The 14674-nt window shown below is 29.7% G+C and overlaps 1 protein-coding gene across 1 annotated transcript in view; it reads left to right on the top strand.

Annotated features, from left to right (window-relative positions):
• LOC115890977 (gamma-aminobutyric acid type B receptor subunit 2) overlaps positions 1 to 1580 on the top strand; it is a 43199-nt gene extending 41619 nt beyond the window's left edge. The window contains exon 13 of the mRNA XM_030911351.1: positions 152 to 1580. Coding sequence (XP_030767211.1) covers positions 152 to 1018 — 867 coding nt within the window. The 3' untranslated portion in view covers positions 1019 to 1580. The remainder of the gene's footprint in view (positions 1 to 151) is intronic.
• Positions 1581 to 14674: the final 13094 nt, after the last annotated feature.

The raw sequence follows: 14674 nt of genomic DNA, 5'->3' as shown, positions 1-14674 counted from the left end.
CACTTTTTTAAAATAAGTGTAAAAGGTTGTAATAGACTACCCCTATTATTCTTGTCTGTGCTGATTTGACATTAAAAAATAAAATATCAATCCTAATGTATAGTTTGTTATAATTTTTTTTATTATAGGTACATACTGATTTTTTTTTTAGATTGGTATATGCCAATGCCAGAACACTATAGGATGGTTCATAGCCTTATTTGGATACAAAGGTCTAATTCTGATAATGGGGGCATATATGGCCTGGAAAACACGACATGTCAAGGTTCCAGCACTTAATGATTCCCACTATATCGGAATTTGTGTATACAGCTGCGTATTTTGCACAGTTATAGTTATCGTGTTCAGTTTTGTCACCGACTATTTCATTTTAAGCTACATCGCCAAAACAACAAGCATATTGATATCGACGACTATAGTTGTAGTGTTGATGTTTGTGCCAAAGTTAAAGTCAATATTTTGCAAAGTAGATGAAGAGGTTAATATAATGCAGACTATGGGATTGAAGGTAGAGTATAATACGAGAAGATTCATTGCTGATGATTCAAAAGAAGCTTTGAATCGTTTGGAGATTCAAAACAGAGTTTATAAGGCTCGACTTGAAGATCTCGATAAAGAAATCGCTTATTTAGAAGATTTGTTAAAGAACTATTCTTCGAGTGATTTAAACAAAGCACATACAGAAATATTTCACGTAACCGCAGATTTGAACTACTTTCGTATACCTCGTTCGTCGTGGCCTACTTGGGACAACAGAACTAGCATTAAACAGTTTTCTTCTGAACATAAATTGAACAACGTGAAAATCTCGGAAAAATTAAATATTTTGGGTAAACTAAAACGGTTGTTTGGAAGCATTACGTCTTTGGGAAACAACAAAATCGATAGCAGGCAAGAAGGAAGCCGGGAAAACGAGGTGTTGAGGTCCAATCCGGAGATTTTTAGCAGGCTTTATGTTCCTGTTAATCAGGATTTCGGTGGGATAAGTTCGGAGGCATGTGTTAGAAAGTCTTATTAGAGGCAAATTGCGAAGACTAGCTTTAGACGAATTAAAATAAATTCTTTTTAGTCCGTGTTAAGAAAAAAAGTATTTTGAAATAGATATCTATAGTTCTGGTGTTAATTTTTGTACCAAAATTAAGATCAATATTTTGCAACGTTTATTATAAACTTATTCTGGTTTTCCTACAATTTTTTTTATTATTTTGTTTTTTTATATTGGTTAGCAGATTTAAACTACCTTCGTATACCTCGGTCGTCGTGGCCTACTAGAACTAATTGTGGCCTAATTGAACAACGTGAAAAACTCGGAAAAATTAAATATTTTGGGTAAACTAAAACGGTTGTTTGGAAGCATTACGTCTTTGGGAAACAACAAAATCGATAACAGGCAAGAAAGAAGCCGGGAAATCGAGGTGTTGAGGTCCAATCCGGAGATTTTTAGCAGGCTTTATGTTCCTGTTAATCAGGATTTCGGTGGGATAAGTTCGGAGACATGTGTTAGAAAGTCTTATTAGAGGCAAATTACGAAGACTAGCTTTAGACAAATTAAAATAAATTCTTTTTAGTCCGTGTTAAGAAAAAAAGTATTTTGAAATAAATATCTATAGTTCTGGTGTTAATTTTTGTACCAAAATTAAGACCAATATTTTACAAAGTTTTTTTTTTAAAACTTATTCTCGTTTTCCTACATTTTTTTTATTATTTTAATAATTTTCCTTACATTGGTTATTACGTTACGTTTCAAGATTTGTTGAACTATTCTTCTAGCGATTTAAACACAGAACAAACAGATATATACAGGGTGTCCCAGCCCCAACTACAATATCTAGATCAGATATTTTTTGCACATCACCTTTTCACAATGAGATCTATCAATTAAAAATACTTTTAATATGACGGAACTTAACAGAAACTTTCTTATTTGAAATGGGTACCCCTATTTTTTCTTACATATTTAAATTCTCTATATAATTTTATGTGAATTTTGTTATCAAACACTCTATACCTAACATTAACCGTTTTTGAGAAAAAAAACCTTTGGACGAAAAAAAACTGCCTGTGAAAATAAATTGTACAGGGTGGGTCAAATTCGACGCTTTTAAATGGAAACACCCTTTTCTGTAGGAGATAGACAAAAACTAATATCGGTGTCTGGAGCTCAATTTTTGTCAAAAACATGATGGTGATAACCGCATATCGATATCTGTTACCGTTTCGGAGTTACGGGGTGTTTTTCAAAAATATGCATTTTTAATAAATCGCTGTAACTTTTTTGCTATGGAATATGTTGTATTTTTATGAAAACATTTCCAAAGCACCTTTTTACGTAGAATTTAATGGTTTAAGTATAATTTTTGTAAAATTAATAATTTGATAATTATCAACAAAAAATTTGATTTTTTATATGGGACACCCTGTATGTTTTTAGTTTATTGAAAAAAATTTAAAATTACCTTTCCAAAAATATAACACACTTGATATTTTGCTCGATTCCTCTTCGAGATATAGAGTATATACAAATTTGCCCGCTTTAAATAAGTAGGCTTTGAACGGCACCGGCTATGATTTCAAAAAATTGACAAAAAATTCAAACTGTGAGCATCAATTAAAACGAAGATAATATTTGTTATGAGAGATGCAGAATTTTATAACAATTTAAAATATATTTAACCAACATCAACACATTTAAACTATATCTAATAAAAATAAATAGCAAACCAAGACATGAGATTTTGCTAGAGATGTTCCACATATCGACGTCTTCTGTTATGGACAGACGGGGCACTTTTTGAACATTTCTCGCGGAATTCATTAACTCAGTAGGGGTGAAAGGTACCCTCTCATAACTGCTAAGTATTTCTAATGCTTGTCTAGATTATACGGAATAAGGAACCTTTATTCTTCAGCAAATATATCCATAGGATTAGATCCATGGGCACTAAGTCAGGGGGCCTCGACGGCCAACGGCTGGGGTCTTGATTAGCTATTCAATTATTCTTGAAATTGGCTGCAAAAATTTGCTGATAACTTCAGCGTTCAGAGGCGGTGCGTCGTCATGCTGGAAAAATATGTTTTCGAGTTCCATTAAGGGCATAACAGCAATAAGGGATCCAAAGCCTACTAGTTAAAAGTGGCGAACTTTTAAAAATTCTGTATTTCGAAGGGGATTATAACAAAATATCAGGTGTGCTATATTTTGGAAAGGTAATTTTAAATTTTTACAGTTAATTAAAAATATAGGGGTGTCCCAAATAAAAATCAATTTTTCTGTTGATAACTCTTAAATTATTATTTTTATAAAAATTATACTTAAACCATTAAATTCTACGTAAAAGGTGCTTTGGAAATGTTTTCATAGAAATACAAAATTTTCCATAGCAAAAAAGTTACAGCGATTTGTTAAAAATGCACATTTTTGAAAAACACCCCGTAACTCCGAAACGGTAACAGATATTGATGTGCGGTTTTCTCCATCATGTTTTTGATGAAAATTGAGCTCCAGACACCGATATTAGTTTTCGTCTATCTCCTACAGAAAAGGGTGTTTCCATTTAAAAGCGTCGAATTTGACCCACCCTGTACAGCCTAAACGTCAAATTTAGTGATTACCACAGCCACTGTGACATAAAGAGAAGACATGTGGCCATCTATTTCAAAAATTAAATTTTTTGGAATGTCATATAATATTGGCCGTCATGCAGTTGAGAGATTAAAAATTTTCATAATTTTTTTTTTCAATTGAAACCTACTCTTTTATTTTGTTAAACTTATTAACTAAAGTAAATCGTTTTTAAGTTATTTAAGATTTAGTTTTAAAGCGTAAATTGTTCTTGATTTTACCTAGCTTCTTTAAAGTCATACATAATCAATATACAAATATATGTCATTTCAAGATTAATCCATATAAGTATTTTGAAGGAGTCGGTTAGTCTATACAGGGTGAGTCTTAAATAAGTGTAAATATTTTTAGGGGTGGTATATTTCAACTCCAGAAACACAATTATGAGTTTTTTCGCGAAAAATGTTTTGTATAGTTTTCAATTTTTTAAATTTTTTTTTAGTTTTTTGTTAAAAAACATAATTGCTTGATAATATGGCAACATAGGTAGTAGAGTAAATTTACAACAATGAAAACCCAGAAAGATCCAGTGGTTCTCAAAATTTAAACAAGAGTTATTTTTTTTTTAATTTTCAACATAAAATAACTCGGTTATTTTGGACTTATTTGAAAAACGGTAAGGAGAAAATATGTTTCTTTTTTTCGAGATCTACCAGCCCTGAAAATATTTGCACTTATTTAAGACCCTGTATAGAATACCAATCAATATTTCCTTAAAAATATTCTGTATTTTATGTATTGAGGAAAGGAAATGTATATTTAATGTCATCCTCATATCGTGGATGGGTTAAAATGAAAATGTACTCTAGAACCTTATTGAAATTTTATACAGATTATAAATTATTGCACAATTTTATTATTATCCGACATAGAATTGCACTTAGAAGAACGGTATTTATAAATAAATAGGTCTCATGAATTTTGTAATAATATACAGAGCGATTTATAGAAACAACGCAATTACTTTAAAGACTTTTAAAGAAGGCGTCCATTCTTCTCGAAGAGACCTGGTTTAAATTATTTTTTTTTCTACTTAAAGACTTTTGTTGAACGGGTTAGGCCGAGTCCACACAGGTCCGCAACAGTATTTATGAATTAAAAAAGAAGTATTTCTATATTTTACGTAAAAAAGGTAAACTCCCGACCAAACTTTTTTATGATAGCTAATAAAAACCGTGAAATATAAAAAAAGCTGCAAAGGTGAAGCCTGTCATAAAATTATTTTTAGTACGTTTATAGCACAGTCTCCTGCTGCCAATAGGTTACATTTTATATTACAGCATCCAAGTAAAATTCTTTTCGAAAAGTAACATTTATATGTATTGCTATTTCCATGTGGAAGAAACTTAATAACATAAACATATAATATCTATTTTACGTTATAAAAATATTGTCCTCCTTTTGTCGTAGTTCATTTTCAATACTTAGTGATATTTATTCTGGAATTAATCCAGTAAAATTGTATCGCCGTATAGAGAGTGAAAAAAAAATTACGGACAAGCTGATTTTTTCAGAGTTTATCAGCGACTGTCTTCTGAGTGTAAAATAAACAAAATCGGAAATTTTCCTCTTGCGGTTTTTGAGCAATAGGGGTGTTTTTTTTAAACTGTACTACAACAAAATAATTAGACGCAAATTGTATTTTTTTTTGTAATTTTTTTTTCAAATGACAATTTTATTGGATTAAATTGGTTTTATAATTTGTTATACTTGGTTTACAAGACACGCATTACAAAAAATGACAAAGACAAGTTAATTACTAATAAATAAATGCCTTTATTGTTTAAAAAATTTTCAATTTGTAGACAAAGGTAAACTAAACAAATAAAGTAAACAAACAAAAGAGAATACAAAACATTATTTAACATTAATTACTAAGCGCATTACCATGGGGCTCACTAATCAGAGGTGCAACAAGTCAGTTTTAAAAATACTTAAGTCTTAAGTCAATTTCAATATAAAGTTCAAATGACTTAAGTTTTAAGTCTTTGAGGTAAGTCATTTTTTTCAGGTCAAATCAATTTTCTGAAGACTTAAATCAATATAACGTCATTTAAGTCTTTTTTTGACTAAGGTCTTTTTTTTACTTAAATCTTTTTTTTTCTTAAATCATGATAATCTGCAAGTTAAATCAGTAAAATGACTTAAATCATTACAATTTCCCTCAAGTCAAGACAATCACAATTCAATTGAAATACCTATTTTTAATTGTTAAATTAATTTTCTTATATTACCTATTAAAACCGATTTTTTTACTATCTATATTAAATTAGAATAAAATATTGTATAAACAACTATAATGAACATTAAACAATAAAAAACAATAAAAAAATAAACGCATCAAAGACATAAAAACACACATAAAAAATAATAAATAAATAAAAAGAAAAAAAAAAACATAAAGAAAAATAAAGAAATAATAATAATAAAGATAAAAAAATAAAATAAATAATAAATAAATAAAATAAAAAATAAAGAAATAAATAAAACAAATAGGGAATAAAGACATTTTGAAAATGACTTAAATCTTAAGTCTTAAGACAGCTTTCAAAATATGACTTAAAATCAAATGATTTATGTCATTAAAATGATTTAAGTCAAAAAAAGACTTAAGTTTTCTGTGAACTTGCAGCTCTGTCACTAATAGACAACTTTTCCCCAATTTAAGCCACCCCGTATCCCTTACCGTTTCCTAAATCATAATGGTTAGATTCAAATTTGTAAACACCCTGTATATATAATTTTCTGTATTTGCATCCCTTTTAGTGCCCTAACCATAGAGTAAAGCTGTAGCTATGGTAATATCAGAGATTAAGAAATTATACCGTGGGAAAATTTGCGGTAAACAGGCAGTTCTAAAAAGTTTTCGAAAAATATACAAGGAAATTTAAAAGAAAATGCACGATTTTCAACATCTTTTTCTTTCGAAATATACCGCCCCTGAAAGTATTTGCACTTATGACATCACATAAAGACTCACCCTGTATAAGAACATCTTATAACAATATGCATTTCTACGTCTTGTCCAAATTGGTGGTATTACCGTTCCTGAAACAACAGTTGTTCAAGGTCCAACATAAACATTGATTTACGAAACTTAACTGAACTATCAGACATTTGTTAAACTCCCTAGGTATTAGTGAAAGCTGCAGTTACCTCCGTTTTGACCGAATATACAGGGTGAGTCTTAAATAAGTGCAAATATTTTCGGGGTTGGTAGATCTTGATAAATTACACATATTTTCTCTTTATCGTTTTTCAAATAAATCCAGAATAATTTTGAGAGCCACTGGATCTTATCTGGATTTTCTTTCTTGTAAATTTAATCTACTACCTTTGTTGCCATATTATCAACAAATTATGTTTTTTAACTAAAAACTAAAAAAAATCGAAAATTTTTTTCAAAAAATTTTAAATTTTAATTTTTTTTTTCGCGAAAAAACTCATGATCGTGTTTCTGGGGTCGAAATGTACCACCCTTAAAAATTATTAAGACTAACCCAATTATTTAAGACTCACCCTGTATAATCAAGGATTATTTAAAACTTTTGAGTCTTTTTTTATAAACTGCAACATAAACACATTTTCTACAATGCTGTTAATTATACAGTAATGTCTCAGAAACTGTATTTTCTCTCTGTAACATGTCTCAGAAACAAGTATTTTAACTGGTAGTATAATTAATCCCCAGAAACAGGTATAAGAGGTTTTTTGCAAAAAAAAACAATTTTGAAAATGTTATATTTTTCTTGACATTTTCCGCAAAATTGTATAAAACTTTTTAGTGCCACTTGTATCTGTAGCCAGTATACCAAATACTCATAAATCCGTTTTCGCCTATGTCGCCTTGATTATTTTTACATAAAACTTTCTGCCTGCGAAGCATTTTTCCGAGGCGTTTGTTTAAAGCAGCGTATCTCCAATACAAACAACAGATAATGTCGTGATTAAAAAAATAAAATGCTCACAAAAGATGAGGCTACAATACGATTTGATTTAGCAATAGCTACTACAGCTGCTGCACCCTACAGGGTGTTACAAAGTTCGGACAAAAAACTTTGTCTTCTTGTTGTGCCCTGTATATGCTCAAAGTAAATTCGGAATAAAAATTTCTGTCGTAGCGTCCGTTAAGAAGGAATTAATTTACAATTAAAAAAAATCATCAAAATCTAATGAGTGGTTCGCGAGAAATCCAATTTTGAAATTGGGACTAGTTTTTAGTGGCCTTTTTTTTTGCCGGTGAGTTTAGATATAAGGAACGTCAACAAAAGTCATTAAGCTAATAAAGTGTACAATATTTACTATACCTACTTAAAACATGATCTAAATGATGAGATAACACTAATTATGGTTGCTAAGTAACATTAATTAAAGTTAGCCGAGCTGTATTTATTAACGGTTTTCTAATATCAAACTTCAAAAATAATTAATAAAGAGACCATGACTCTATATAAAGGTAAAATTGCTTTTCTTTGAGAATTTTTCTTAGAAAAATTTCAAAATTACTCAAGAGGATCCAATTAATTATCATCATTATGATATATATCGGTAAGAAATCGTAATTTTTAATAATACTGGCACGAAGAATTTATATTTTTATTTTCTTGTTACTTTCGCTATTCCAAAAATAACGAGTTGCTCAAGATATAAGTCGTGTTTTTTTCAACAATAAGGACTAATAAATACATCGGTTCATGATCCTTTTCTTTGTATTTTATTTACAAGCAACGTTAGAAAAAGTTTTTTTATATCTGTCCTTAGGTACAAACGTTTTTCAAAAGATGTTTACTTAATAAAATAAGGGTATGTATATTAACATCTTTTTATTTAATAAAACATTTTTATTGCTTCATACCTCTTTTTCATTTATCATTTAATTCTATTATTTAGCTGAGCAATATATTTACAAGGTGATATAATATATCACCTTATACACACCCTATATTATAGGGTGGTTCACGGCGATGGCAAGATAGATTTTTTTTTGAAAATTTTTACATAATCTTTCTAAAATAGTTTCACCTTTACAGTGTCACCGCATCACTTGAGAAGTGATAGCATCTTTCTTATTTTAAATGGAACACCCAGTACATTATTACATTTTTGGAAACTCTATTTTCATATCTCATAATTATTCTATTAAACTATAACCTATACCTATCTCTAATTGCTTTTGAGATAAAAAAAAATAAAACATGTATAAAATTGACAAAAACATGGTCGTTAATAAGCACTGGTAATAGTTATTTTATATACAAGACGATAAAATACCATTTTATCGTCGACCGAAAAGATTAATTCATGAGCGATGAAATCGCGAGTGAATTAATTTCGGGAGACGATAATGCAATTTTATCGTCGTTTATAAAACAATTTTTTTCCATAACGACTTACGTTTTAAAAAATATTCAGAAATTATTATTTCAAGGAATTTATTACGAGTAGAAAAAATATTGCGCTGGGCTGACGTTGGTTTCTATGTAATTTGACAAATAAATAAAGCTGTCTCTTTAGTTGTCAGTTTTGACTCAATATTTTTTAATTCTCTTTCGTGTCGATTGCTGATTGAATTGGAACCAGAAACGGCTCAAAACCAAAGACATTATAAAGATAGACCGAACATCTCATTCATAAATACTCGTTGGAAGTGTATCAAACATTCCAATGTGTCAAACAAGGACAGAAGAGACAGAGAAGTCTAAAATTTCCGACCCCGGCAACTAGGTGCATTTGGATTGTTCTAATGGCCAGTGGCGTATCGTTTTTTGGAAGGAATTTAATTAGTAAAGTAGAAGTAAAGTAATTAGTAAAATTTTTACTCCATATTAATATACTACATTGACACTTTTTCGTCAGATGAGTTTTGTTATAAGGTCTAATATAATAATATAATTAATATCTCATATATACTTATGTTGAAACGTTAGTAGGTAGTTTTCGAAAATTGCTCCAACGTCGATTTTCAATTTAAACTTTCAGTTACTTCTATATAAACTTTCAGTTACTTTTGAATATTTACAGGGTGACTGAAGTTTCTGAAACAGTTCTATATTAGGTTTGTGGTTGGTGACTTTTCTTTCATTTATTTTTCAGAATATGGGGGCAATGGTAAAGCACATTTTAGACATTTTTGTAAACATAGGTGGCCGGAACATATTTTCAAACTAAAGTTGTAGATTTGCCATTAAATTTCCATTGCAGAAATAAATAGGGTTGCCACCTGTCCTTTTTTAAAAAGGACAGTCCTTTTTTGGAATAACTTGTCCTTTTGACTTTTTTTGACTTAAAAAAGCCATTGTTATTTACGTATTTTCCCTAAGAAAATTACCTACAGCAAACAGAAATATTCTTTTCGTCCAAATTTAATTAGAGATGTTATAAAACTTATAAATACATTTTTCTTGTTTAGAATAGGCAACATTATTTAGAACTTCCCATTTAATCTCAAATGATAGTTTAGGTTTTAGTTTTACCTTTTTTGATCTTAAAAAGAACTTTTCAAAATTAGTAATTAGTAACGATTTAGTTAGTTCGCAATCGATAGCTTCCTGTGAAGTACTGTGTAATAGTTGTTTAATCTTGTATTATTAATAACTTTCTATAACTAAAATCAATATTTAATGAGAAAGTTGTGTTTTTTTGAAAATATAAGACAAGATTTGACTTTCGGTTTTCTTCTTGTAGTATGATGGCTCTGATACGAGGCAATTACCTATTAGTCTCTCAATAGAAGGCATTTATCATTAAAAGTATCAAATCTGTGTTCTACAGTATGGAATTTCTGTCGCATAATAATGAATATTACGTTTATTTACAAACCCATTACTGTTAAAGGTAGCTTCATCAGACAATCAAATTTTAGTTAAATGTCTCAATCATCATGAACTGTATTAAGCTTATGTATTGCGGTTTGAATCACCCTGTATGTTGACAAAAATATTTTGAAAATGTGCGTTACAATGGCCCCCATCTTATGTAAAAAATTGAAATAAAAATCACAAACCAAAAACGTAATAGGTAAAAAGCTTTTTTGGAGGCCTGGGTCACTCTGTATATAGGTATGTATAAAACTAGTAGCCTAAAAATTATTTACAGTTCGTCCCATTCTAAAAAAAAGGTAAACACACCGTACAAATAACTCTAGGAAGAGGTATTTGTACGGTGGTAAAAAATTGTCTAAACAAGGCCGAAGGGGCAGATATAATAAAGCAGTAAAATGTAAAAAAGGTCGGGTAAACACCTTTGTTTATTTGTTGAGCAAAATTCCTTTATTTACGATATTTAGAATATCGTATATAATGACCAAAATATGACGCAATTTTAAGAAAAAAAATGTCACTTTCTGGCTTATAATAAAGTTTTAAATGCAACGTTTATATTCAAATTTGTTATGATCTACAACAGTTAGGTAGTAATTGAGACGAATTATAATTCAATTACCGGCTACTACGTTCTTGTTTTAGTAAATCAAAATTCAACAAATATAATTAGAAATTATTTTAATTGTAAGGATATCCCTTGTGGGACGCCTATGTACAATTACGACGGAAATTTGTACCTACCTGTGAAAAGACAAATTCGGGTAATTTGAGCTTATTTTTCCACACACTTGACACTGTCGTACCATATTGAAAATTCGCAGATTCAAAAATACGTTAAACAAAAACAAAAACTACTGAAAAACACTGAAAAGTTCACTTCGGACTTGATTCCGACTTCAAACACACCGTAAGCTAAACGTAGTACGCTATAACGGAACAATGGCCGCGAGGGGTGGTGGGACGGACGGCTCCTTTTCATTCTGGAAGACTAGCAGCGACGTTGCCAATAGTTCTAGACGTTTCAGCACATTAAACAGTAAACATGTCCTTTAATAGTAAGGCATATATCCTCTGGTTAATAACATATTATTACGCATGCTTCTTTAAAAATAAACTATTAATTTAATTAAGAAATTGAGATTTATTGATATCCGGTGAAGGTTTTAAAGTCACCTTTTCTGCAAATCAAACTAAGTAGATAGACGTAAATTTGAGATGTGGCAATGTCGCCTTCTCTATCTCAGTTGGCTTTTACAGTACGTAGTCAACCTCCAATTGTTTGATCGGGTTAAAATGCACAATGTGATATCTGTTCTTCCTAAATCTATGCTCAAAACGAAATAAGTAAATTACCAACAGATATTCAGGCTGAGGCGACAAACGCCATATCCAAACTACTTCCATTTAAATCCCGAATAACTTATGGAAAGGAATACAAAAACTTTTCAAAAATGGAAACCATTAAAAAACGTGTGAGAAGAAATAAAGTTTTTAACCTATCCTCGCTGTTAAAGTATGATTTAATCTACCCTTGCGGTTAAAGTACTATTTTATCTACTATTTTTGATAGATATAAGGCAATTTTAACAGTTGCTATGGAAAAAATAGTAATTCTATTATTGTTTCATTTCAAGAATTTCGTTACCATGACAATTTTAGAAATTCAGCATGTAAACTCTAATTGATACTAATAAAGTTTGAATCTTTGTCATGGTAACGATTTTCTTTAAACGAAAGAATAATTTTATTAAAATAGAACTATTATCTTTTAAATGTCTTTACTGAAGAAACTAGAAGGTTTAGGTAAAGGAACATGAATATATATACGAATATAATATACATATACCGATGAAAATCAATTTTATTTGGGTTTCAATTCTTAAAATAATATACAAGGTTTTGCAGTTAATAAGTACACTTGGTTTTAGACTTGGACTAAATATAAATGTTAGAGTAAACCCTTAAATATTCATTATCTACATCTATATCATCTGTAAAATGTCATCATCTCAATGTCGCCTAAAAAAATACTACCTACTACTTTCTACGCCAAAGTTCTACGCCAATAAAAATAATACTCCTACTTTTATCGTTAACAATTTAAAATATTGTTAAAACATGTTGCATTTGGTTGCACCATTTCATTTATAACCTTTGTTTGTTTCAAATAGCTGTTCTCCCACTACTTCTCTTAATGTTACAAAGAAATGGTTATCGTATAAATATAAATTAGGAACATGGTGGAATGTAACATGTCTCGGGATAATACAGCTTAAGGTAAATAGCAAATGGTATGTGTTTTTCCACCTAATGTACCGAGAATGACGTTTTATTTCGAAAGAAGCACAAAAGAAGGAAAACGTGTAGGTTCAAATGTTTTCTTGGAACAAAATATTTTTTTACCTAATATGTAAAAATCTTTCTAAATGTGTGTCGTTAGAGTATATTGTAGCATTGAATAAAAAGAATGAAAATGACTCAACAACAATTTCTATACAGGGTGGTCCCAACTGAATTGAGGAAACTTCGGCACTTTGAATAAGAAGACTAAGGAAGGAGCATATCAAAAATCTTAGGTACACCTCGATGGGCCTCAAATATGGCCGACTTAAATTCCGGTTTATCAGTGTCGTTCTAATTTTATTTAAAAAATGTAAAACTATGATGTAGGGTAGACGTGGGGTAGACTCAATAATTTGTTGTTTTATTTTACGGTGTGAATAAATGTTGGTAGTTATTTAAATTAAAATTGTTATAAAAATATATAATTCTAATAAAAATAGACGTTATAATAAGTATTTATTAACACAAACATCCGATATGCTACTGAAATAGGTAAGTCAAATTAACGTATCTAAATTCTTTGACATCTAATCTTTGACAAGTAATAAATAAAAGCTAAAATGCAAGAAATATATATATTTTAGTTAATTTAAGTGAATTTCATAAATGATCGGTTTACTACACGTATGTATATTATATAGTCACTTGAAAAGTTGTTCCATTATTTCACTCAATTTTTGCCGAGGTCTACCGCATGCTACACAACCAACTATTTTAGAGACTTTTTCGATAAATCGCGATAGTGTCACTGTTAATTTTAGTTCTGCTACAATTTCCATCTAGATTTACTACCTTTATACAACTATCAGTAGTAGAATAAATAATAAATAACATAAAATAAGCTCCGTAAAGACTGACAAATCCACAAAATTTCAAATCAAATTCAAATGTGTCAAATGAATCGTCAAATAGAACTGTCAAGGATTCCCACCCTAGACTGCTTTTATGGTGCTTTTTCCGCCCACCATACATGGATAGCATTATGCTCCTTCCTTAGTCTTCTTATTCAAAGCTTCGGCAGCATATTCTGCAGATAAAATTAAGTAAAAATGTATGTCCTGAAATGCTTAGTTTTGGAGATACAGGGTGTAGAAGTATCATTTTTATTTCGAGTTTTTTTGACATGAGAAATTTGATTTTGATGTCAATATGATTTGTACTTGTAGAGGGCTCCACCTACATATTTTTAACTGGTTTGAAGACTAACAAATTTTCGTCCGTACCTGTATAAAACTACTGAGTAAAAAATATACATTTACGACGTTTTTTAATTTAAAAACGATCTCTTGGCAAAAATCGATACGAACAATGGTTTTCGAGATATTTGGAATCTGAATCAAAGAATATACCTAGCTAGAAAAAGAATGGACTCTGCCATACTGAAAAATGGTCCTACAGAAGTGGCGCCATTTATGAGTAGGGCTTGTTTTAAATGGATCGAAGCGCGGGTTTTTCAAATGATCGTATTTATTGAATTCTACTCTAAAATATATAATTAAATTTGATTATTAAATCTTATTTTTTACACAAATTCAACAATACTAATAACAAGTATCGTTGTGATGTGTAAAAAATAAGATTTAAAAGTTTAATTTATACAATTATTAAATAAAATTAAAGCCAAACATGTGTAAATATTATATATTATTTAAAGATTTTAATTATAAGTCAAATATTTAAACATCGTTTATTATAATAAAACAAGACCAACGTCCAAAATTTTGTAAATGGAGTAAATATAAATAGGTACTTAAATGATAGCAAAAATAAATGACTTACATTATATTTTTAGGGCCACAAACAAAATGAATTGTCTAATAAAAACACATATAACAAATTAGTTTGAAAAACGTTTTGATGGTTTTGACAGAGAGAAACTAATAACTAA

This window comes from Sitophilus oryzae, unplaced genomic scaffold (assembly GCF_002938485.1).
Source record: "Sitophilus oryzae breed Bouriz unplaced genomic scaffold, Soryzae_2.0 scaffold_942_pilon_pilon, whole genome shotgun sequence".
In the NCBI taxonomy this organism is placed as follows: Eukaryota; Metazoa; Arthropoda; class Insecta; order Coleoptera; family Curculionidae; genus Sitophilus; species Sitophilus oryzae.
The sequence above is the reverse complement of the archived record's forward strand: the minus strand, read 5'-3'. Positions and strand labels throughout refer to the sequence as shown.